At 40.2% G+C, this 24,797-nt stretch overlaps 3 protein-coding genes across 10 annotated transcripts; 2 read left to right on the forward strand and 1 right to left on the reverse strand.

Annotated features, from left to right (window-relative positions):
- Positions 1 to 619: 619 nt before the first annotated feature.
- Positions 620 to 8,640, reverse strand: szrd1 (SUZ RNA binding domain containing 1). Of its 2 annotated transcripts, none has more exons than XM_030056039.1 (4): positions 8,519 to 8,640; positions 6,657 to 6,706; positions 5,326 to 5,595; positions 620 to 2,580 (listed from the first exon to the last, which is right to left on the reverse strand). In XM_030056039.1, the coding sequence occupies exons 1-4, from the start codon at positions 8,564 to 8,566 to the stop codon at positions 2,469 to 2,471; spliced, it is 480 nt and encodes a 159-aa protein (XP_029911899.1). In that variant the 5' UTR covers positions 8,567 to 8,640; the 3' UTR covers positions 620 to 2,468. The 2 variants fall into 2 exon arrangements, with proteins under 2 accessions (XP_029911899.1, XP_029911900.1); XM_030056040.1 differs by lacking the exon at positions 8,519 to 8,640 and adding an exon at positions 8,299 to 8,382.
- On the forward strand, positions 7,690 to 21,529 carry tmem82 (transmembrane protein 82). Of its 3 annotated transcripts, none has more exons than XM_030056030.1 (8): positions 7,690 to 7,902; positions 8,027 to 8,077; positions 18,468 to 18,566; positions 18,726 to 18,798; positions 18,975 to 19,170; positions 19,327 to 19,741; positions 20,332 to 20,519; positions 21,302 to 21,529. In XM_030056030.1, exons 2-8 carry the CDS (start codon positions 8,035 to 8,037, stop codon positions 21,383 to 21,385), a joined length of 1,098 nt encoding a protein of 365 aa, XP_029911890.1. In that variant the 5' UTR covers positions 7,690 to 7,902; positions 8,027 to 8,034; the 3' UTR covers positions 21,386 to 21,529. The 3 variants fall into 3 exon arrangements, with proteins under 3 accessions (XP_029911890.1, XP_029911893.1, XP_029911892.1); XM_030056033.1 differs by lacking the exon at positions 7,690 to 7,902 and adding an exon at positions 8,584 to 8,679 and having other exon boundaries at positions 8,024 to 8,077; XM_030056032.1 differs by lacking the exons at positions 7,690 to 7,902; positions 8,027 to 8,077 and adding exons at positions 8,433 to 8,473; positions 8,584 to 8,679.
- Positions 7,898 to 17,318, forward strand: sult1st5 (sulfotransferase family 1, cytosolic sulfotransferase 5). 5 transcript variants are annotated; one of them, XM_030056038.1, is made up of 8 exons: positions 7,898 to 8,077; positions 14,193 to 14,328; positions 14,449 to 14,577; positions 15,380 to 15,477; positions 15,763 to 15,889; positions 15,979 to 16,073; positions 16,610 to 16,790; positions 16,882 to 17,021. In XM_030056038.1, exons 2-8 carry the CDS (start codon positions 14,193 to 14,195, stop codon positions 17,001 to 17,003), a joined length of 888 nt encoding a protein of 295 aa, XP_029911898.1. In that variant the 5' UTR covers positions 7,898 to 8,077; the 3' UTR covers positions 17,004 to 17,021. The 5 variants fall into 5 exon arrangements, with proteins under 5 accessions (XP_029911898.1, XP_029911897.1, XP_029911894.1 ...); XM_030056037.1 differs by lacking the exon at positions 7,898 to 8,077 and adding an exon at positions 8,580 to 8,679; XM_030056034.1 differs by lacking the exon at positions 7,898 to 8,077 and adding an exon at positions 10,213 to 10,242.
- Positions 21,530 to 24,797: the final 3,268 nt, after the last annotated feature.

Genomic DNA, 24,797 nt, shown 5'->3' on the forward strand with positions numbered 1-24,797 from the left:
AAGCCATTCAAATGGCTCTTGTTGAGATCTTCACCTCAACATGACTGCCTACTGGAGAGGTTAGGCCAAACTGCTTCTGGATATCCTCCAATATCTTCAGAGTCAATGTAAATGCTGTGCATTGGAGGAATGGTGTAACAGTAGTGCCTTTCTGGAGTTTCTGTGCCAGTGGTTTTGTTTGTGCAAGGACTAGTGGAAGAGACCCGCATATCTTTGTGCGCACTAAGACTGTTAATCCAACTCCAGTCTATCAAACTGGAGACCACTGCCTCAGTGGGTGTCCTCACAGAGGTCATTTTAGAGGATTGCTTTCGTCCTTGTTCTCCCCCAGGAAATTGGGCTAAATTGTGAAACCAGCTGATCATTCAGATTTCCCGTGACTGCCATCACCAAGACTTGTCTAGACATTTCCATTTTTTCTTTGAACCATTTCAACCAATCCACTTAAGTCATTTTATACTTATGCATATTCCTTAATGTTCAAAAAGGGGTATGACAGATTGAAAAATTCTGGTAGAATTCCCCTCATCAGCACCGTTATGTGCCTCTGAGTGTCGTGAGCGCCATGCTCAACTGTAAGATCAACAAACTCGTGAATATACAACACTGTATGAAAAGGTTTGTTTTTTGCAAATCATTTTTATTAAATCATTTACAGGCAGTTTCTGTTCTCAATCAGAACTCGACTAACCCCATCCATCTCCGGCTACATTTCCAGAAAAACAATCTTCACCAGTATTCAGAATTTCCCTTGGATGTATTTTGTCACTCAAACTCACTTGACACAAAGTATGTTAAGTAAGCAACCAGGAAGAAAAGTTGTGATACAGGAGGCACAATCTGAAGTCAACCATTTCAAGATCATTTCTACTGAAAAAAAAAAAAAAAAAAAAAATTCTCATCAAGATGCACACCATTGAATATGGCTACATTGAGATCTTTTCCTTGTTTTGACAAATGGTGCAAAAAAAACAAAACAAAACAAAAAACTTAACACCTATTGGGCACAACGCCACTGGACACACCAGGTTTCATAGCTTCATCTCTATTTGATACACAGATGTCTACACATTCCGCTTCAGCAGTGGGGCATCAAGTAACACGCCAGCTGGACACTCAACAATCACAAGGAGTGATGCTAACCATTTCTCTGTTAAGATGCCACAGTCCTGCTAGCCATCACACACAAAACTAAACCACCTGACAGACTTGGACTGGCATCTACCGACTGCTTTCATTCCACACATGTATTCATCCTGGGACAGGGCACATCTTCAGTGACATGTCACTGCACTCTTTGTATAGCCTTGTTTCTAAAATAGGTGCCAACTTGAGTTTTTATATGGACATTTGCGCAATCAAAGCCATCAGAAAAATACAATCTTAGTTCAGTTCATTCAGTCTCTTCCACTTGCACCTGAGTTCTACGTACATCAGTGAAGGACATATGAACAAACGAGCACACAGTTGACATAGTGGAGATAATGATGGAGAGGTCTATGAGGTACAGCAGTAAATTCATTCCCCATCTGGACCTCCCTCCAACATCATGACATCTGAGTTAACCAATATATACAAGTCAATTTAAAATGGGACTTAGTTTCATTTGGATAAAATACTGCTGACATCACTACTATCTCATACAAAAAGCTGCTTAAAAATGGACTGGATTCCATAATCTCATCTTCATTTGTCTTTTTTAAAATTATTCTTTTACTTTTAAATAGAAATGATGACAGTCTGAGGAAGACGCCAGAAAAGCTTAAAAAAAAAAAAAAATAGAACCGTAAACAGATTGTGTACAGATTATTAAGAAATACGCAAGAACAAAAAAAAAAAAAAAAAAAAAAAAGAAGGTAAAAACAAACTGACAACTGACAAATTAAAAACATAGCGAGGGGACATGATGAGTAAGGGGTGGATAGTGACCGCTGGTATTATTGCTGGGGAGGAGCTGCTGCACATGTACCAGCCCGTCTAATTTTGCTATGGCCCGTCACAACTCCTCTCTTCAGCCATCATTCGCTCTCAAGTCTTTGCCATCAGAGGCATCCATGGCTGATGTCCAGCGGGCCTTCGGCCCTGCAGGCTTCCTGACATGACCTCACCAGGGACTGAGGAGGAGAGGGACATAAGAGAGGGGCGTCTCTTAAAGGGATCATCACAGTGAGTCCAGAAGATGTCCTTAATCACAGTGTCAAACAGATTGGAGTGGGGAGAGAAGAGAGCACATTTTCCTTTTCACTTCCTCCAAGAGCTGCTCAATCACCTCCCAATCCCACCAATACAGCTGGTGGGAGGAGCTTGGGGCGGTGTGGCCATGGTGACGGCCGGTGCAATACCACTGAACTGAAGGAAAGAAGTGTAGAAAATGTACTGCTGCCTTTGCTAGCAGGCAGGCTGTTGGGTGTTCTTCACTTCTCCTCTTGGTGTCTCTCCCCCTCATGGCTGGGTGGCCTCTGGCCCACTTATCTGTGCTGCCGGAACCCTTGGGTGCCGTCTGGGCCGGACGGCTGCCGGACAGCGTGATTGTTTGATCGGGTCTCCTCTGAAGGCAATGTAGAGTTAATGCGCCCTGGCCTGCAAGAAAGAGAGAAAACAAGAATACATCAGTCATAGGGCTGGGCTCAGTCAATCGAAAAATTGATTTGAATTGATCTTCATCATAACAATCTGATTATTGATTAATTTAATCCCTGAATTGATGTTTTAATGTTTTGTTCAGAGTCTAGAGCTGCCCTATATTGTGTTGACTGCTGTACAGTTGTGATGTTAAGTTAAAAGGTACATAAATGCAAGTGCTTAGGGGTCAGTTCTTAAGGTCAACAATATTTTTTAATAATGCACCTGGTTAGAGGGTACCTTGTACAATTTGCAGCATTAGTTCTCTGAGAGCCGCTTTCATATACAAGCAAAATTGGCACTGTAACTGACATATCCCTAACCTAATCAATACTGAATCAAATTGGAGATCAAGCTAATTTGGGACCTTGTGAATTGGAATGTAATCGATTCAAGATATCTGTGACAATACCCAGCCCTGATTAGCAGCAGTAGCGTTGTCCTCAAGTCAGTGGCCAGACGGATGGCCCTATAAATAGTTTCTTTTCTGTTGTAATTTATTGTTTTTAACGTACAGTGTTCTCTTTAATTATATTGTCTGTAGGAGCATTGTAATCTTTCAGACAGATCTGTCTCCATGCTGTGTTTAGCTTGGTTTTAGTGCTGAGCTACAACAGCAGGAAGGAGTTTTGGTACTGCTATACCTCAATCCAGCCTTAAATCCAACAGAGCCTTGGTATGAAAACAAAAGTGAAAGTGAATTCTGTTCTCATCAGTTTTCAAGCGTAGGTGTAATGGTGCTGTATATGTTGTCAGATATGTCAAAGTGCCCTACATTTAGGCCAAAGCTCCAATGGACTCCCGACTGTGACCAGTGAAGTTCAAGGGTTACATTTAGGTGAAAGTGAGTGTAATGCCATGCATGGATCTGAGCTCTATTTGACAGATTCAACTCAACTGACAACTGGCAAGGACAATGAAGGAACAAGCCACTACATGCTATAGTTAAACTGAACGATAACCCTATGGCTTTGTAAACTCACAGCATTTCATTTTACTGATTTTACAATAACATTTTTAAGAAGTGGGGGGAATCATATTTTATTACTTTGTGAACTAAGATTTTGGTCGTACGTCCAGCATTTACAGTCGCAGAATTGTAAAACACTCAAATAACCATAATGCTTTGTGCTACAGACCTCAGTCAACTCCACCCATCTCCACCCTCCACCCTGCTGAGGGCCGACCAGTGAATGAGGATGTGTTCTGCCAGAAAGTACAAGATGCCTTTTCAACCAGAAACACTTCCTTGAATTCCTACTCCATGGATTCCATTCTTATTCCATGGACCTTGGTGGTTGAAAACTTTCTGTGTGACCTACAGTGTTGGGCTCAAGATGTTTTATGGGTCAAATTCTGTTTTAGGGCTACCTGTCACTTTAATACTCAAAAAAAGTTATAGTTAAAGAGCAATGTCTTAGACAGGGTGGGGGGGGGGTTCATCTACCACAGTAATACACCATCTGTTCACGTAGTACTTACTATAGACACTTCTATACAAATGCCCAACATAACTCATGGTTGAAGTGGAACATAACTCAAACAGCTTAGGAGGTAAACAGGCTGCATGTGAGTTTTGAATGGAATCAGTGTGAGAATGACCCAGGTTCCCATTGCTGGCTACTTTCTGTTTGGCTGGCTGCTCGAGGGATTTCAGAAAAGCAGTGAGCAGGGTGGGCGATACGACTAAAATCCAACATGCCTACCATTTTAAGCTTACTTCAGTAACAATACATTAACAATAACTTAGGCAGATTTCTTTATATTACCATCAGTTTCTGATGTCTTAAAGTCTTTAGTACATGATGTTCTGAAATACATGTTTTAAACACACCAAACTATTAAAGATAATTTCTAATGAAAAAAATAAATTAAAGACATGATTTTTTTTAATCTTCATGAATTAATTATTTAAAGAAGTAATTCATGGAAACTTACAGTAACTATTACTGACTCTTTTGAACATTTCAACATGTTGCACACTGCACAGTTAAATCTACAAAACTTTATATTATATTTATTATATTTTACTTATTTGTCAAATGCAAACTAAACATCTAAGTCATTTTAATCTCAAGTCTGTCAAATTTATATCACAATAGAGAGCAGGCTCAGTGCAACTGTCTTTTAGCGATGCACAGAACAAGACTCAGCAGCACTTTGAAATCAAAATGAAACTGAAAATCTCTTTTCTCCAAACTCCCATATTAGAGGTGGTCTTTGTAAACACTACCTTAACACTTCTTCATTGGAGATGTGTAAAACTGCCCAATACATAAGTGCAGCCACTTGCACAATGCCTCTGTTCAGTCTGATTCCACTGATCAGACAGCTCTCACTTTATGTAAGCATTAATCTGTACCTTCAGTCAGGCCATTCAATCTGTAATGCATGCTGCTTTGTTTTGAGCAAATGAAGGCTCCATGACGTGGAGGCACATCACTAAATTTTTTTTTTTTTTTTTTTTTTTTAAGTTGACAACTCATGAACGCATGCAGTGGGAAACTCATTCAGCAACATTACTGACATGAACACAATTAAGTCAGTGAGAGGTTCTCAATGTTGCTACTGGTAAATTCTCAGTTACCACTCCAGTCCAGGCACAGTGTTTAACACAGAGTGGAATATGACATTCATAGTTCCCTTTCAGTGATGTTTTGTTGGACGCCAAGGTAACCCAATCAAGCAGAAAATGTAGATTACCTGTCTGTGTTGGGCTTGTCCTGAGACGACTCCTCTGGGCTTGCGCTGCCCAGTATTCTCTTCCTGGCCTCTGCGTACTCGGCCTCTCGCTGGGCCAGAGACTTCACTTGTGGTGTGGGCCTGTTCTGACTCAAGGGCGACCCCAGTGACCCGTTGCTAGAAGGGCGCTTCAGGATGCGTATCTGGGGTGGCGGCGCCGCTGGGAGAGAGTTGTCCTGGATCACTATGGCTGTTTTCAATGGCGATCGTGAAGAACTATTACTGGACACCCTGGCCGCAAAAGGTTAAACAGACAGTACACACAAAATGAATAACATGGCAGAAGGAGGCAATTACATTAGAAAGCACAAATATCATAGAAAAAAAACTACCACTGCCAAATTATTTGTGACAGTCATAGGGGTTTCCCCATGCCACAACACATTATGCTCTCTTGTATCAAGAAAACATCATACCAATCTCTATTTGAAAATCTGCCAAGTCAGTGTTACCTTACTTTTTAACCAAAGCAACCTACCTGGTGGAACATGACTTAAAGGACAAATATGCTGTTTTGGAACCTTATTTACAGATTATCTGGCATCATCCTCAGCCGTAGAGAGCATCATTTCACCAGTCACTTCACTAGTGAGCCTGATATTGATGTGCTGCAGACTCCCACTCAGCTATAACAACAGTCAATGGGGCATTCGTAAATGGCCTTGAAAAACTAAGTTAACTATGCTTATGCCTACTGAATGTTTTTTTTTTTTTTTTAAATAAATCAGACTGTACTGACTTTGCACTTCTATACATACACAACAGGTGTTTTAGCCTGACCACACTGTGAGCTTTTGTTTGCAAAAAAGACTTAAAACGGCTGTCCCATTAGACTGTGATGGGGTGCTGTGGGAAGATGTAGCACAGTGTTAACTTCCTTGCAACTGAAGGGATCAGTGAAATTGTGCTCCAAGCAACTAAAAATGATGCCAGACCTTTTAAAACTTATGGATTCAAGAAAGCAAATCTTTTCTTTAAATCGAAATTCACATTTAAATTTTTTGATGGGCTTTCCCACAATTCTGACCCACAAAATTCACCATGGTGGGCAGTAGCAGGTGGTGTAACTCACAGACAAAAGCTGACATCTGAAAGAAATAAAGTGACTCCTGGTATATCAGTTTGCTGAACTGAAGAGGTGCGTCATTAGTAAAAATGCTTGTTGTAAAAACGCTGTGCTGATAAGTAAGTCAATATTATACTGATAACATTTTAACAGAGTTTGGTATGCTGTTCTCTCCATACAAAACACTGAAGCATGTATCCGGGCCACATTTCTATGCAGTCCTTACTTTTCTTTCTGGCTGATCCTTAGCTTCTCTTCTAACCGTCTTTCCATCTCCTGTGGGGGAAAATCAAAGTCCAGACATTTTACAAACAATGTTATGGCACTGTGTGAGTAAAGCTGTCAGATGGATATAGAGGGGGGCAGCAGGTAATAAGCAAGTGAGAGCAGTGCATGGGAAACTCGACTGAGTTTCAAGCTATTTATACATCAGTGTGGCACTTGCCAAGTCATGTCAAATACAGTGCAACAGTGGTCAGAGAGCTAACATTAGCCGGCTAGTCTGGCTCTTAGCCTATATGCAAACCAACACTAGTCATTGTAAGGTTGGAGCAGCTGAATTATGATTTTGTAAAGGCGTCATCGTTGTGAGTAAGAAATGGAATGGGGGTTAAGTGGTTGGCTGTATGCGTAATTTAAACCTAACAAAGTCCAAAACTTTGTTTATACTACTACTGCGTTACAGCTAGCTTACTTGCTCGGTGCCCCAATGTTCTGGCCAGCTGATATTTTTCCACGGATGGTGAACGCATGACCTCATTCACTTACATTTATTCTCCTCCAGCCTTTCCCTTATTTTAGGGATAACTAATTTATGCCTAACCTCAAACTTAACCCAGACCTTAACCAATAAGATACATGACTCCTCAAAATATGAAAAATGACTTCGCCATCCTTGGAAAAACAATTTGGCGTCCCGGAGCCACATTATTGACGTCACTGGCTAGCGATAGCTTAGCCAAGTACGCTAGGTACGGCTGACAACTTACTGGTTAACCAGTCTGATGATTTAGGAAGCTACCCTGCCACCTGTTGACAACATGGCGAGGGGGGTTTATTATAACAGACTGGCCTGGAAACGCATGGGCCAGCGCCAAGTTAATTTAGCCGACAAGCTAACTTGCAGCTAAACCGGATGCGTTTGGTTTCTCATGTGTGAAGAGCAGCACACTGGACTTCATATCGAAAATGATATATAATGCTGCTACTCTAAAAAGTATTCACCATAGAAATCGACTGGGATGCAAGTTATATGGAGTTCACTCACTTCTCAGAAAATGTCAAACAGTTGACAGATGGTACATAATCGCGAGTCTCTTTTGGTAAACACACGATGTGTTTGGTAAAATGCAGCCTTTCCAAATGACTCCTCACTGCCTCTCTCCAAGTCAACGTTAGCGTGAAGCGGTGAACTGGTGTAAAACTGGTGGTAACTTTCGGTAAACCAACTGAAAAGTTCACATTTCCTTTAAGTAAGAGCTATGTGCCGCATCAGACGTATGTTTAATTGATTCGTGTATCCCAGCTAATAGTTCATACATTGTTTCACACTATCAAAGGCGTTTACTGACAAGCACATCCGCATTTGCTTGACAGATTTCTGAATGAAGTGTGGCGTATACAGTCGTCTACTTACAAGGGAGAGCGGTAAGTTACGTCTGGGCTAACAGGTAGGTTAGCTAACGTTAACCTCGACGCCCCGACAGACATTTTAGCCTCAAACTAAACATTTGGTTAACGTTAACGTCGCCAGCCACGCGCGCGTTTAACGTTAGCAAGCATACGCTAAGCTAGCTAGTCAGCGTTAGCCTCCGTGGTTAGCCACATCGTCCGGGGCAAACTACGAATAAAGCTCACCGTGCACTTACCCAGCTCGCTAAACCAGCTAAGGCTCTCTCGGTAACGCTAGCGGCTTCGTGTTAGCTTGCCAAGTTTCGTTAGCTTCCGTTAGCTACATTGTTGGCCTGTCGGGAGTTGTTACACGGAACACGGGTGCTGGCCAAAATCAATAGGTTTCAAAAAAGTGTCGGCCAGCCGGACTCGGTGAGCATGCTTAACTTTACTTCTATCAACTGCGTGATTTCTTACCCCGCTGTCAGCAGCTTCCTCCCAACTTTCGGCGACGTCCTCATCCATGTTTCATTTTGTTTGAGACACGCTGCGGAGTTGGCTGCGCTGGGGCTTCGTCAGATCCGCCTCTCGGTCTTTCCGGAGCCTCTGACATCAGACTGACAGGACGAATTTCCCCAGTGAGTAAGGGGCTGCGTTCACACAGACACTACACAGAGAGCACAAAAACACTGGATCTGACACTCTCGGAATCAGAATCAGACATACTGTACTAGTCCACGAGGGGAAATTGGGTCAGTAGCAGTAGATCAAATTCTCAAGAGAAGAATATTTCATAAGCGTAAGTAAAATTATAAGAAATAGAAAAAGAAATAAGAAATATAAAAAGATTTGTAATTAGAAATTAAAAAAAAAGTATTTGCATTATGTATAAATATGTGCATTAATCCTACTTGTGCATTAATCCTAGTTTTAAAAAAGTAAACTGGAGATAGAGCACCTCATAACATGAACAGATGTTGTTGCCCCCCCTGGTGGTGTGTGGGCTGTGTTGCTGCTGGGCAAACAAAACCTGGACTTCCACACAATTTCTCCACACACACACACACACACACACACACACACACACACACACACACACACACACACACACACACACACACACACACACACATTTGCAGCAAAAAAGCACATGTCTAAAGAAAACCATTCACAGATCTATGTAGTCTGCACATTTCCAGATTTGTCTACACTTTCACAGACCTATGAATTTACAGATTCGTCTACACATTTACGAATCTCAGTACACTTGTAAATCTGACCAAAGATTTGTAAGTTTTGTGTTTGTTTTTTTCCCAGACCAGAATGCTTGCCATCCAGTTGCAGAAAAATGCTATTCTTACAGAAAACTCCAACTGTCAAAAGTTTTTGATGCCAAATCCCAGCGTGATTTTTCTGTGGTGTTCCTAAAGGTCTTGGTGTCTCATGGTGGTTATTTTGGAGGGATTTTTTTTTTCTTGCCATGTTAATCAGTTCTTGAGTGGTCAAAAAAGATTTGGTGCAAATGGCTCTGTAACAAATTATGAGACATATTGAGCATTGGAATGGCCATCATACATTTCCACTATAATGTTCTAACCCTGCTACACTCTAAATAAATGAATAAATATGAATATAATAAATGAATAAATATAAATGTTAAAATATTTTGTTCCAACATATTATTTGATGTTGAGCAACTCATTTCAATTTTAATGTACTTATTTGTTTTAACTTGTTTTAACTTTATAAATAAATGTTTTTATCTGTCTGACATTGTGCAGCACTTCGGGCAACGCTTTGTTGAATTTAAATGTGCTATAGAAATAAACTGACTTATGACTTCTGACTTAAACAGGTGCCTAATCAAAACACAATGTTTATTACAGATTTATGACTATAACAACTCTACTATTGACCTTTATTGACCAAATTTCTACCCTACCTATGTTATGTCACTTACAATAGGATGTAGGCTCTAGGATTAGTTTTTCTCCTCGGGCAAGTATCATTTTGTTTCCCAAATTAGATTTTTCGGCCATCTACTATCTCAACTAGTGGGAAAAATAGTAAATAGCTCCGCCTCTGTAGCCGGTTTGGATCCAGGGTCAGGTCTGCTCCTCTGTCCCAGAGAGTGAGGTAACACTCAGTTAGTGAAAGACAGAACAACGTACCTGAGGATGGCAAGTAAAGACCCAGCTAAGGTAATTTTTAGTCTTTATTGCATGAAATCACTGTAAACTCGTCATTACTTTCAGGTCCCGTGGTTGACAAATCTTTTTTTCTGCAATGCAACCCTTAACAAAACTGGGACTCCCCGGCAAATGAGAAGTTTAATTACGGCAATAGGGAGCTCTTACTGTGATTGGCAACTAAAGTGGACGATACATTTTCTGCGACGTGTAATTCATGGTCAGTAACCGCAAATTCATTTGAACCTGGAAATGCACAAGGAAGGTTTATTTGCTGTTCTACAAGCAGCCTTAATGAAGTACTGGTTGTACCATTCAGCTCATCGCTGTTAATGTTGTCACGAAGTTGGCTGCTTCACCACTTTTCCGAAGTCGTTAGCAATTTTAATTTCTTAAAAGCGACCAGCGACAAAACTGGTGACTTTTTGAGGTCTGCGGGAGTGTCTACAATATACAGTGCATGCAGGAAGTCCCTTCACTTTTTTCCCCACTTTTTTATGTTGCAGCCTGATGCTACAATCGTCTAAATTCATTTTTTCCCTCTCATTAATCTACACTAGGTAACCCACAATGGCAAAGTGAAAACAGAATTGTAGATTTTTTTTGTAAATTTATTAAAAAGAAAAAGCTGAAATATCACAGACATAAGTATTCAGACCCTTTACTCAGAACTTAGTTGCAGCACCTTTGGCAGCCTCCAGTCCTTTTGGGTATGATGCAACAGACAGAACTACGTACCTGAGGATGGCAGGTAAAGACCCAGCTAAGGTAATGTTTAGTCTTTATTGCATGAAATCACTGTAAACTCGTCATTACTTTCAGGTCCCGTGGTTGACAAATCTTTCTTTCTGCAATGCAACCCTTAACAAATCTGGGACTCCCCGGCCAATGAGAAGTGAAATTACGGCAAAATGGGAGCTCTTACTGTGATTGGCAACTACAAAGTGGACGGAACATTTTCTGCGACGTGTAATTCATGGTCAGTAACCGCAAATTCAGTTGAACCTGGAAATGCACAAGGAAGGTTTATTTGCTGTTCTGCGAGCAGCGTTAATGAAGTACTGGTTGTACCATTCAGCTCATCGCTGTTAATGTTGTCACGAAGTTGGCTGCTTCACCACTTTTCCGAAGTCGTTAGCAATTTTAATTTCTTAAAAGCGACCAGCGACAAAACTGGTGACTTTTTGAGGTCTGCGGGAGTGTCTACAATATACAGTGCATGCAGGAATTCATTTTTTCCTCTCATTAATCTACACCCATAATGACAAAGTGAAAACAGAATTGCAGAATTTTTTTTGGTAAATTTATTAAAATGAAAAGGCTGAAATATCACACTGACATAAGTATTTAGACCCTTAACTCAGAACTTAGTTGCAGCACCTTTGGCAGCAATTACAGCCTCAAGTCTTTTTGGGTGTGATGCAGCAAGCTTTGCACACTTGGATTGGAGGATTTTCTTCCATTCTTCTTTGCAAATCCTCTAAGGCTTGGTCAGGTTGGATGGGGAGTGTCAGTGGACAGGCATTTTCAGGTCTCTCCAGAGATGTTTGAGAGGGTTCAAGTCAGGGCTCTAGCTGGGCCGCTCTGGGACATTCACAGAGTTGTCCCTAAGCCACTCCTGTGTTGTCTTGGCTGTGTGCTTAGGCTCACTGTCATGCTGGAAGGTTAACCTTTGGCCCAGTCTGAGGTCCTGAGTGCTGTGGAGCAGCTTTTCATTGAGGATATCTCTGTACTTTGCTCCATTCAGCTTTCCCTCAACCCTGACCAGCCTCCCAGTCCCTGCTGCTGAAAAACAGCCCCACAGCATGATGCTGCCACCACCATGCTTCACTGCTGGGATGGTACTGGGCAGGTGATGAGCGGTGCCGGGTTTCCTCCAGATATAACGTTTGGAACTGAGGCCAAACAGTTCAATCCTGGTTTCATCAGACCAGAGAACCCTTCAGGTGCTTTTTTTGCAAACTCCAAGCAGCTTTCATGTGTTTTGCACTGAGGAGAGTTTTCCGTCCAGCCACTCTGCCATAAAGCCCAGATCGGTGGAGGGCTTCAGTGATGGTTGTCCTTCTGGATCTTTGTGCCATCTTCACACAGGATCTCTGGAGCTCAGTCAGAGAGACCATCGGGGTCTTGGTAACTTTTCTTACTAAGGCCCTTCTCCCAAGATTGCTCAGTTTGGCCAGGTGATCAGCTCTTGGAAGAGTCCTGGTTGTGCCAAACTTGTAGCCCTCCCCAGACCTGTGCCTTGCTACAATCCTGTCTCTGAGCTCTGCAGGCCGTTCCTTTGACCTCATGGCTTGGTTTTTGCTCTGATATGCATTGTCAGCTGTGAGGCCTTCTATAGAGAGGCGTGTGCCTTTCCAAATCATGTCCAATCAATTTAATTTACCACACTCTAATCAGAGTGTAGAAACATCTCAGCAACCATCAAGAGAAATGGGAGGCACCTGAGCAAAATTTCAAATGTTGTTGCAAAGGGTCTGAATACTTATGTCAGTGTGATATTTCAGGTTTTCCTTTTTAATAAATTTGCAAAAAAAAAAAAAAAAATGTAAAATTCAGTTTGCACTTTGTCATTGTGGGATTCTGATTAATGAGAGAAAAAAATAATTTAAAAGATAGTGCATCAGGCTGCAATATAACAAAAGTGAAAAAAGTGAAGGGGCTGTGAATACTTTCTGAATGCACTGTAGCAGCAATTTACAGTAAGTACCAAGACGTGACGTTCCAGATTTGGTTCACCCCCCCAGGGGCCTGCTGTAACTCTCCATTGCTGGGCCGTAGCCCAGGCCGCAGCTTGTCTTCCTCACAGATAATGAGGACCCACTTGCTCCGTGGACAGAAAGGATAAACAATATGAATTCTCTCTTTCTCTCCCTACATTCCACCCAGCACTAATTCCTGTAAACATAATTTTATCCACGTTTTCTCATGAACTCCCATTCTCCCATGTCATGTAATGTAATTTATATGCAGATTGCTTTTGCTATGTAAATTGACTGATGATGTCCTGTAGTGACTTCTAGTGACTTTGGGGACAGCCAGTAGCTTCTTTACTTCCAGAGGAGTTGGCACCACTGTTCAGCTGGCAGATGCCTGCATGACACTGCATTTTAAGGAGCAACACTGACAAATACACTGAGCAGTAGCAGCTGCTAGTGAGTCCAGGGTTTGAGCAGTGGCAGAGCTAGCTTGTATGGTGCCCTGGGCAAACAGCGCTCCCCACACAAAAAATTAATTTTACAGACACTGCAATTGTGATATGATTCTTGATTTTATTAGGAATGCTAATTTTTACATTAAAAATTTTAATTTTCACTGAAAAAGCTATTAACCCTATAAAGCCAAAAAACGGAATTGAAAATGTGTATCATATATGATACATATGATACACATTTTCAATTCCGTTTTTCATTTTCAGTTTAATCAATACTTGACCAAAATACTGTTGTATACCTTTGAACACTTCCTCTGTTCACCCTGGACCATACCATTGGCACTTCAAGTACATATCATATATCATACACCAGAAAGGTCGTGTAATAACATATTTTTTTATTTACTTTTTTAAAAAATATTTTGTTATAGGACTAAATAAAGGGTTCAATTTAAAAAAAAATTGAATTTTCTGCCAATTCTTTCATAGTTCAGGCTTTATAGGGTTAAAATGATGATTTACCAAGTTTACCAAGTAATCATGTTTTCTTACATTTGGAAAACAATGTGTAGGCCAGGGCATCTCTGTAGCACCATAATACTTTATTTACAGCAGGCTTTTGTCACACATTTTACCTTTATCAAAAAATAGCAGCTAGGGACCTGGATATTGTACTTGGCCATACTGCACTTTAGATAATATTTTGCTGACTTTTTCAGCCCTATTATATATTCACGTTTGCGATTCTTCTACTTTACATTACACTTGACAAGACTGATATTGCTGTACTCTCTGATTTGGTTGGAAGATGTGGGCAATTCGTGGCACTATGAAAAAGGTGCAAGGTGTCCCATTACTGGAGCCCATAGTCACACACTGGAAAAGGGTGGAGACGTTCAGAGCGTTCCCTGAAGATGTGCTCATTGCTACGTACCCCAAGGCAGGTAGGGAATACTGAGAAGTCAGCAACTCATCTGCAGGCCATTGCTAGTGGTGGCAAATAACAGATTTCCTCCACGTGACTGGAGTGTGGCATTAGCAGAGAGTTCTGCTCTGTACTCTAGGAACTACATGGATCCAGGAGATAGTGGATTTGATTTTTAACCACGGAGATGCGGAGAAAGCCAGACGTGCTCCACTTCATATCCGCATGCCATTCCTGGAGATGACTGCACCAGATCCCACTTTTTCTGGTCAGTGTGAGCATGCACATTTTTTATTTTCATCTACTGGCCATTGGATTAAAAAATTCACCAGGCAAAATCCCAACCACACAATGGAGTTTAAGAGCAGAGAAAGTGACAGCATGTGGCTGGTGGTTACAAGTACAAGCTCTGTATATACAGTATGTGTATATTGCTAGTTACAACACCTTACACTCATGCCATCTTGATATTCAGTGGTTGAAGGACCATGCTAGTGATATTTGAATTTTTGGCCAATTTACTACAATTTACCCACATTTTCCATGTCAACAAGCCGTTTTGCAAATCATGTGAGGATACTAAAGATTTCACAGCATATAATCAAAATTTTAAATTGGAATTTTTGGTTGAAACATCCACCTTATAATGTTCTGTTCATAAACCATGGAACTGATAATTGGCCATGGAAAGCAAATGTTTCCCCAGGGACTATTTTCCCTGGCAGACGGAGCGTTTCACTCTGCCCAGTTTCAAGTCATCAAAACACAACAGTGCTGCTGCTTTTAGACAAAAACTAATATGGAGACTTTATTACAGTGATGAAATAGAGCTGTGAAGAAAGTTTGAAGTCTCTGAAAGTTTGTTTTCATATTATAGTTGAATGCATGGAAACCAAAGGCTTGGAAAAAAGCTAGGAAACATGTTATTGGAGTTCCAAAATATAACTGCTTACTTTGGGAAAAGATTAGCAGAAATGTGATATATACATTTTGTTGATATTAGGCTAAACCTGCAAAATCACAGGTGTGGTCCTTCAAAGTTTGAATGTATTCCACCTTTTTGCCTGCAGGGATTACACTTTTGGAGAAAATGCAGCCTCCTCGCATCATCAAGACTCACCTTCCCATTCAGCTCATTCCTAACACATTCTGGGAGGCTGGATGCAAGGTGAGATCAAAAATACAATATTAAGAAATTATAAGACAGTCATAATTTACTTTCCCTTAAAAATTATTTGACAAACGTAAGAAATTTCATTAATTATTGGTTGAAAGTTGTGTCAAAGAATCAGGGATGTATGGAAGAGTAAACTAACCTGAATTCAGTGTATCATTTTTATTTTTTTATATAGAACAGGTCAGAGTTCACCTTCTAAGTTACCACTACATCACTGAGAGAAGCACTATGTTTCCCTTATGATATAAAAAATGCCATTTTAATATGTATTTTCAGGTGATCTATGTAGCTCGCAATCCCAAAGACACTGTGGTGTCTTATTTTAATTTTGAGCGGATGAATCTGATTACTCCGGAGCCCGGACCCTGGCCACAGTACCTGGACAAATTCATGAAAGGACAATGTGGGTATTTGTCCTCAGCCATTTGGATTCTTGCATAACTATTTTATTTGCTACTTTTCCAAATTTTCCTAATTATTTTTTTTGTGCAGTGGGCTGGGGTTCTTGGTCTGACCATGTAAAAGGCTACTGGAGAGAGAAGGAAAGGAAGCAAATTCTCTACCTTTTCTATGAGGACATGAAGGAGGTAAAAAGAACAGAAGCATCATGCATTAAAAAAAAAATCTGCCTTGCTGAATTAATGAGATACATTTCAGAATTCTGAGAAAAGTTTCTGTGGAAAAAAATTCTGCTCTGTTTCTATAAATTAACAAGATAATTATCTCCAGAATTCTGAGAAATGGGAGGGCAGAACCTTTATTTATTTATTTATTTTTTTAACATGAAATGTTCAGTTTTTCCAAATTAATGAATAATTATCTCAGAATGCTGAGATAATTATCTCGGAAAAACTGGTCAGATTTTTTTTAATGGAAACTTTTCTCAGAATTCTTAGATAATTATCTCATTCTGAACAAGGCAGATTTTTTTTTTCTTAAATGAAAACATTCTGCTTTAGGCAAAATTGTGTGAAATAGTGCTTGAGAGACATGAAATAGTGCTTGAGAGACTACTGAAGTGGTTCCAGGTCTTGAATGCAAACATCAACTCCAGAAACAGATGAAAATATTGCATTGACATGTACTCAATCAAACTTCTTTTTTCTTCTTCTTTTTTCTCTAGACTCCTGCCAAAGGGATCCGTCAAATTGCTGACTTCCTTGGTCAGCAACTGTCTGAGGACATTGTCAGCAACATTGTGCAGATGACAACATTTGCTGCCATGCGGGAAAACCCCATGGCCAACTACTCGACCGTTCCAGACACCATCTTCGATCGAAAGGCATCAGACTTCCTCAGAAAAGGTGAGGGAGAATGAGAGACTGAGATAGTGTGTGAAAGAGTGATAGCATGAGAATACAAACCCCCTAAAATCATGTGTTCCTGTTTTTAAAGGGGAAGTTGGCGACTGGCAGAACCATTTCAGTCCAGAGGAAAATGCAGCGTTTGAAGAGCATTACATTAAAGCGATGGCTGGTTGCAACATTCCATTTCGCTTCTCGCTTCCTGAACAGTAGCACATTTTAAAATCCATACTTTTTGAAAAGAGCAACAAAATCAGTACTTGGAAAGTTTGTACATATTGTGTATATTACTGAGATGTTACTGAAAAAAGTTACTTATTAACTGGAGACTGCACTTGATGCAAAAGGAATCATTTAAAAGGCTGTTTGAGCTGTACACTTAATAATGTATGCAATAGATGCAATAGATAGATAGATTGTGTGATAGATACTTTATTCATCCCGAAGGAAATTCACAATACTATGATGTGGTGCTATACTTTGTGTGGCATTTTTTGCCTTTGATGTGCTTTTGTATGATTTGAAATGAGTCGTTTTGTCACATTGTCAAAAAATAAAAAGGTAAAATGCATTGACTGTAAATGCAGTTTTGTCATTTGTTTCCTAAAATGCACTAGTCACTAAAAAATCAACTTTTGGATATTTTTTAATCACAATTCTGCCAGCAATTACTTGCTTTTGTAATTTTATTATTTGCTATATAAACGTTACTAGTAACACATTAATATGCACTGCTAGTAACTTTTATATCTAATTTGACTACAGAATTAGTAGTAGTGCTTATTTTACGTTTATTATTAGCTGATAAAGCACCACATTACCCTTGAAAGGCAATGGTCACCAAGGATTAGGCTCTGCTCATTAGTTTTAATTGATTTGTGTGCAGTTTTATTTATTTAAATAGTCTGAATGTATCCTGTCAGGCACTGTTGCCACTGTTTGCTATTGTACTGCAGAATCATGGCAAATACAAATTGAACAAGGAGCTAGTGATTAATAGTTAATGGTAAGTGATGGTGACAACCTGCACAATTAGATTCATTAAAACACTGCTGAGTGACCAATGAAAGATTAACAAAAACATAAAACGAGTAACAAAATGAAAAACGAAATTACTACACAGTAGCTATACAATCAGAGCTATGGGCCAATCTAACAACTAGTAAAATTACAAGATTACATCAGCAACTACTAACTGGCGGAGTAGTCACTAGGGACTAAAAAATAATGTTTTTTTTTTTGTTTTGTTTATTTCATTTTTCTGAGAATGTCCCAGTTAAAGAAGATATTAAATTTTCCATCTGGCAGCCTACTAGAGAGCAGGCAAATATCTTCCATCACTTCAGAGTATAATGTCTTTACTGTGGTGCAATATCCTCCATGTTTTATGACTCGACTGCTGAGAGCCTGGGCTCAACTGAAACTGTCAAATGACCTTTGGTACAGGACACAAAACAGGCTTCTGAAAGGGCAAAGCTCAAAGCTAAGTCAACAGAAATAAAGAACGAAAGAGCTGATAAAAACGCATATTATTGCAAACTGGTCTGGAATAATCACAAATTAAGTGTCCTCATTGTGAGATGACTTCAATGTCTTTTTACTTTAATGATTTCTTGATAGAGTGGTACATTTAAATTGAATTCTTGTTGTTTTTTTTTTGTTGTTTCTTCTTTTAAGACAGCAGTAGGACTATGCTTTCCTTAATTACGTCGTTTCTTCCTGCTTTACCGGGGTGGCTGACACTGGATGAAAGTCCACTGGATAGCTTACTTCAAGGTGAGCTCCTGCTCTGTTCCTTTCCTTGCAGACCGGAGAGGACCCATATACTCTAAATTACCTACGCTCCCAGTTATGCTGCTGTGTGGTAATTTCTAAACTGTATATTTGAATGAAGTGTGTTATTGTAAATGAAATTCAATGTCATCTGACCTCCAGGACTGGTAGGCGCTTGTGGGATCTCTGTGCTGTGTAACCTGACAAGAGTGCACATATTTTTAGAGGCTCAAAGGTGAGGAAATGGACTGCCTTCTGATACATACACATATTCGATGTTTACTTGTGTTATATGACTGACCTGAGCAGATTTCCAGTTTTTGTGAAGTGATTCCAGTAGTGATTAAGACCCTTTACAGTTTACTGTAATTTGTTATTCATACTTCTCTTTCCCTCAATACACTACTGCAGGGATGACAGCCATGGTGCAGACACATCAGGCCAGAGGACACACAAACATCAAAGCAGATCTAAAAGTGGGTTGGGCAGCACGATCCAGTTTTTGTTTTTGACAGGGCTGCTGGCAGTAGTAGGCTCCCGCGTGGCCTCCCTGGTGGTACTAGAATTTTCTCTTCGAGCTGTCTCCGCTTGGGTTACCGCTGGACCAGTAAGAAACTAACATGATCATTTGTCCACAACATTAACCTGTATTGCCTGGTTTGCATATGCATGCCTCACTTTGCTTCTGACTCATAACATCATTTAAAGCATCTTGCCTTTTTGTTTTATCTGTCCACTCTCCCTCCACTCTTCTAATCCCCAGGAGTCCAGGAGGTTCCTGCAGCAGCTGTTAGTCCAGTGCCAGTTCTCTCTGGGCTGTGCTCTAAGCTGCACTCTGCACTTCCTCCATGAGGGGGCGCCCCAGCGTTGGCTAAGCCTACTCTTAGCAGCGGCACTCAGCTGGTTTCTGGCCAGGCAGGGCACACGCCTGCTGCACCATGTCGTGGCTCTGTACAAACTGCACAGCTCGCAACGCTACTGTGGTGTCTGCATTGGCCTGTTATCCTCAGGCTGCTCCCTGCTGCCAATGCTGTGCAGGGCCCTCATCATTACCTTTTCTGTGGCTGTGGTGGCTGCTATATCAATCATCAATAAACACTTCCTCTCTGCAACAGAGGCCCTCCGCTTTTGGACACCACTGACTATCTGCTACACACTGCTGGTGGTGTACATGCAGGGTGAGATATGTGCATGTGAAAAACTAGGCCACAGGAAACTGATTGCAAGTGTCAGAGTATGGTATACTGCTCACAAGATTGATATCGTTGACTCACAGGCAAGACATCACTGACCCAATGTGGCAGGACTAGTACTAATAATCCCATAACCCATGACAAATGATTGAAGAAGAAAATTATCTATTGTGCATCAGTGTGTTGCTATCTGATCAGGTCCTCTGATCTGGTTTTTACCAAAACCAGATCACAAGTGTCAGATCAGGTTTTTACCAAAACCTGATCAAAATATCATGTAGTATGTATCAATCATTAATGTCAACATCCTGACGGCCCAACAGTTATTAAGACCTGCTATACAGTGTATAACTTTCCATTGACATTGTGGGGGATGTCCAGGGTTTAATGCAAGAAACATTTCTGAGCCTGAAAGGCTGCAAAGGAGGAAATGTATACCATGTATTCAATCAAGTATTTTATGAATCTAAAGCAGTTCTATTCCTTAAATTAGGCATGGTGCCAGAGAACTTTATACAATACTAGGTCACATTCTCTTAAAAGCTAACCAAAGCTGATGCTGATTATTTCTGCAGAGGAGCAGTACCGTCGGCCCACTGGCCAGGCTGTTGTGAACACGGTGTTTGTGCGTCTCGGGGGTCTGATGGTCCTGATGCTGACTGTTGGACGCTGGGCGGACGTGCTCCACATCCTCATGTGCTTCCTGGGCGAAGCCAGCTGTCTGATCCCAACCAAGGATCTGCTGGATGCTTCATCCTCGCAGGTCAGTGAGGCTCTCTGGAGGCAGCACACTGGGCCAAGGGCACTTTCTGTCCATCGGGACCCAAAACTAGGGCAGAATATTGATGTGTTCATTAGACTGGGTCCCGAGATGAGACTGAGCTTCTCAAATTTGCGTCCCAGGTGGAAAACGTTTAGACCCCCAAGACAGATTGAGGTCACAGGATTCTGTGATTCAAAATGTAGAGCCTTCTTCTCCTCTTATTGGGTTAGCCTGCTTTTTTAGAGCGTCACAATAGTGCAGTGATGTGGGAAATAAAAGGTTGTGTAAACTAGGACGTCAGGTCAGTGACCATCACAAGGCAACAACCTTTTTTTCCAGTTTGAGCCTTTTGTGTTTCAAATGCCCCATACTCATGCGTTATATCAGTTTTAGAGTGCTTACAACAATGCACACTATAAAAGTATGATTTGTGATTCATCACAGACTTAAAGTTGGTGAAATCTACTCTGGAGATAAAAATTGGTCAGATTAATTAAAAGTGTTTTTCTCCTCAAGACATCCATTGAGGAAACCCTATCAATTTAGCCAAGAGCCCAGACATATGCTCAATATTATAGTGTTATTATAGTATGACAGTTAAAGTATTTTCAACTCTTTGGGCAGGAAACTTAAATTATGGCAACTTAAGGTAGCCATCTCTGTAGATACTATGAGTGCATTGAGCCTGAATTGCCACAAGCCAAAACCTGGGTTATATATAGACTAGTGACACTTTTAAGGTTATGTCATACATTGGATGTGTCATGTTTCTGTGTGCATAGGAAGAAGAGGAGGATTACATAGAGTACGCACAAGAGGAGAGCCGACGAAGACCACGGACACACGGGAAAGAGCACCACAGATAACCATTCCAAGGACCAAAAATTCAGTGGGACTCTTTTCAGTGGATAATTTAGATAAATATGTATTTATGTCCTTTTTTCAACATGTGAACTTTACACATAGAATGTAATGCCTTTTGTTGTGATTAAACATCAGGTGACACGTTATTGAATTAAGAATCATATATTGATGGAAACTAATATTTATTTGTTGACAGTTATATGGGAAATACACACAATTTGAGCTTTTAAATTTGCCATTAAACAAATTCATAGTAGTGTTGCATGACCACACATCAGAAATACCCAGTAGCATAGTGCAGGGGGGAAAAAGGCAAACTGCAAACAAAGCAGACAAAGAAACAGCCCTTACACAGCAGCTCTTTGGGCTGGAAAAATTTGTGTTGGCACTGTCTTCACTTTCAACAGCTCAAGGAATGGATAATGACAAATATTATAACAATATTATCAGCATTATTGGTTCACCCACTTCCACATAGGCCTGAAAAGCTCACTCATTTACCGTAGCCCCCATAGATTCGTCTGCTTAAAAAGAAAAGGCAAAATGGCTGACGACAATGTTGGTGCTGTAAAGTCACACAAAATGGCGTTAGCTAAAGAATAGGCTCTTACACAGCCTTGCCCTCCCATTAGCTTGTGTCAAAATATCTTTTCGGTACAGCAGATAAGACTCTGAATAGCCGTTATCTGTGTCCCATGTTTCTTAATGAAGCTGATTTAAAATGAGAACATCCAGAAGCTTTTAGAAGCGAGTCTACGCTGATTTTATTTTGCTCTTTCCACTACATATTCGTCTGGAGGTAAAAGCATTAGCCTACTTCTTGTACAAATTTAACAGTTCGCTACTTTGTGTCCCCCGAGCCCCACACCACATTTAATCCGTTTTTGGCGCTGGTATTGGGCCCATTAGATGTCTATCTTTATTGAAAGCTGTGAATTGACAAGAGCATATTCCATGAAAAGTTTTTTTTTTTTTTTTTTTTCATGTGAATTCCGTCATTATTCCGTATCAGAAAAAGGCGTGTGAAATTAACGTAGGCTATTTTAGCCTGACGGTCCAGTTTCCAAGATAATAATCCAGGGCTGAGAATCACTTGAAGAGGAAATTACGTGTTGGTGTCTAGTCGTTCCACCACTGTAGGTAATTGTACTATCCCGTAAGATTATTGGATTATTATTATTTTTTAATTGAATATGATTCCAAATCGGGAGGATTTCGGCAGAGATGGGAGGTTGTTTTCCAGGAGCCCGACTGTGATGAAAATGGCCACTGGAGTGACAGAGAGCTGGTCTCGTCCTCTGCATAGTGAGAGCAGCTTTCCAGACTTTTCTACACACATCTGATAGGCAGCTGGGACGCACGCGCACTCCGGGCTTTTGCAGCCCCCTTGTTACCGCATTTTAACGCCTGCGCAGTTTTATATTTAATAATATGGTAATAATAACACAATAGTTGTGTAATAATAGATGTTATCTAACCAAAACGTTGATTACGTTTTTTCTTGATTTGAGTCCTCATTTCATACGGTTACATCCATAGGATGACAATGTAATTATGTTGTGGGGGAATAAGTGTTCCTAAATGTACTACCTTTTTTTTTTTTTTTTTTTTTTTTTTTTTTAATGATTCTTTATTTACAGAGTAAAAATTACCATCATTCTATGTTATTTAAATTTTAATGACAAAACTCCATAGTAGGTTGTGTATTTATGGAAAAATGCATAAATTAGGCTATGGCTTATATTTATGAATGTCATAGCACCAAGTTTTAGCTTATCCACCTTTTTATTTAGTATCATATCACTGCTTATCACAGAACTGTCTTTTGGACTTTTGGACGTGTGCCTGATTGCTTGTTAATTATTAGCTTAAAACAACTCAGATCAGGTCAAAGTTCTTGATGTAGTGGCCTCTACACTAAACTTACACTAGTAATTTAACTGTAATACAGGCTCAGATTTCAGCTTTATTTGTGCCAGTGGGGAGTGTCAGGCAGCATATTGTGATTTACAAAGTGAAAAAAAAAAAAAAAAAAAAGTTGTGTGAGTAGGTTTTTTGCTGTCATGATGTGCCTCTTTACTGCTGGTATAGGTGGTGCAGCATCTTGTCAAAGTTTTCAGTCCATCTTGACCACAGTACTTGAGTTATCATATGTTGAATCACATTTTTCAGGAATCTTAACTGATAGCCAATCAAACAATCTATTGTTCAAGAATACTAAAACATCCTCTTGTCAGAGTTATGAAGTGAGGATCTTGTTTTTTTCTTCTTTAGTATCTTTAGACTATGACTGAAAGCTTTCCTCTTAGGACCAGTGTCACAGACGTGTCAATTACACAGCTGTCAAACCTCCCTTGTTTCTTGGGAGTTACTCTGTTTAATTTGGTGCGATCTCCATCATTTTCAGTGGTTTTATTAGGACAAACAGATCCAAAAGGAAGATCATCATTATTTTGCTGGACATGCAAATGTAAAATTGCCAAGGGGGATTACTGAGTGACATTCAAGTTGAGAACTGCTAGTCTGATAGATGGGTCTCTTTTGCTCCATATTCGAGATGTCACACCCTTCATGATTCTCAATTCATCCATTGTTGTAGGACTACTAGCTTGAAAAAGTTTTAAGGATCAGGCCTGTCACATAACACATGAATTCAGGTCATTTTTATGGCCCAGGGAAGTCCAGTTTACACTTGTAAATAAAGACAGTGCTCTCTTAAAGACAGCTGCCAGAGGCATCTAGCCTGTAATCTGTTCTGTGATCACTCTTTACATAACCATGCTCCACTGACTTCAGAGAAATAATCCATAGCCAACCGGGACTTTATGTTTTGTGAGCTGAAGCATATTTTTCTCCTGAGACAGATGAGGTCATATCATATAGGCTAAACCCTCACCATTCACATTTTCCAAGAATAGACCCTTAGCTTCCTGTTTCCTAAAGGCACCCGTACAAGTTCCCTCTTTGTTTGGATTCAACATCTTCAACATGAAGTTTTTACGCCTCAGTTTGAGTAGCCTTCAGGATTATCACTTATCACTTTCTATGCGAGTCAAGTCACTAAACCCTGATGCATAGCAAAATCCCTCATTTGACCAAAACTAAAACCACTTATGTTGACTAAATGTCTGAGGACAAGTAGAGCTACTGCAGACAATTAAGACATTTTTTTTTGTCAGTGTTACACAGTTCACCAAACTGTTGTAGGAATAACCTGTCCTAAGTACTCTACTAGTATGATTTTTTGAATTGCTTTCAAATGTGCACACTTTCTTTTTTAAAATTTATTCTTCTATTTCTTATAATTTAATTCTTGAGAATTTGAGCAACTGCAACTGACCCAATTTCCCCTCAGGGATCAATAAAGTATTTCTCATTCTGATATAATTTTGACGATTTTGACTTGATCTTTGC

Source organism: Myripristis murdjan, chromosome 7 (assembly GCF_902150065.1).
Source record: "Myripristis murdjan chromosome 7, fMyrMur1.1, whole genome shotgun sequence".
NCBI classification, from domain to species: domain Eukaryota; kingdom Metazoa; phylum Chordata; class Actinopteri; order Holocentriformes; family Holocentridae; genus Myripristis; species Myripristis murdjan.

Bases quoted from the DNA above. Each gene is read 5' to 3' on its own strand.
- szrd1 (XM_030056039.1), bottom strand. From the start codon at position 8,566: ATGGATGAGGACGTCGCCGAAAGTTGGGAGGAAGCTGCTGACAGCGGG. The intron at 6,707-8,518 runs GTAAGAAATCAC...TTTCCCCCACAG, and splicing joins AGGAAGCTGCTGACAGCGGG to GAGATGGAAAGACGGTTAGA. The intron at 2,581-5,325 runs GTAATCTACATT...TCTTTCTTGCAG, and splicing joins GACAAGCCCAACACAGACAG to GCCAGGGCGCATTAACTCTA.
- sult1st5 (XM_030056034.1), top strand. From the start codon at position 10,219: ATGGCAAGTAAAGACCCAGCTAAG. The intron at 14,329-14,448 runs GTAGGGAATACT...TCTGTACTCTAG, and splicing joins TGCTACGTACCCCAAGGCAG to GAACTACATGGATCCAGGAG. The intron at 15,890-15,978 runs GTGGGTATTTGT...TTTTTTGTGCAG, and splicing joins CAAATTCATGAAAGGACAAT to TGGGCTGGGGTTCTTGGTCT.
- tmem82 (XM_030056030.1), top strand. From the start codon at position 8,035: ATGAAGTGTGGCGTATACAGTCGTCTACTTACAAGGGAGAGCG. The intron at 18,799-18,974 runs GTGAGGAAATGG...ACACTACTGCAG, and splicing joins ATATTTTTAGAGGCTCAAAG to GGATGACAGCCATGGTGCAG. The intron at 19,171-19,326 runs GTAAGAAACTAA...TCTAATCCCCAG, and splicing joins CTTGGGTTACCGCTGGACCA to GAGTCCAGGAGGTTCCTGCA.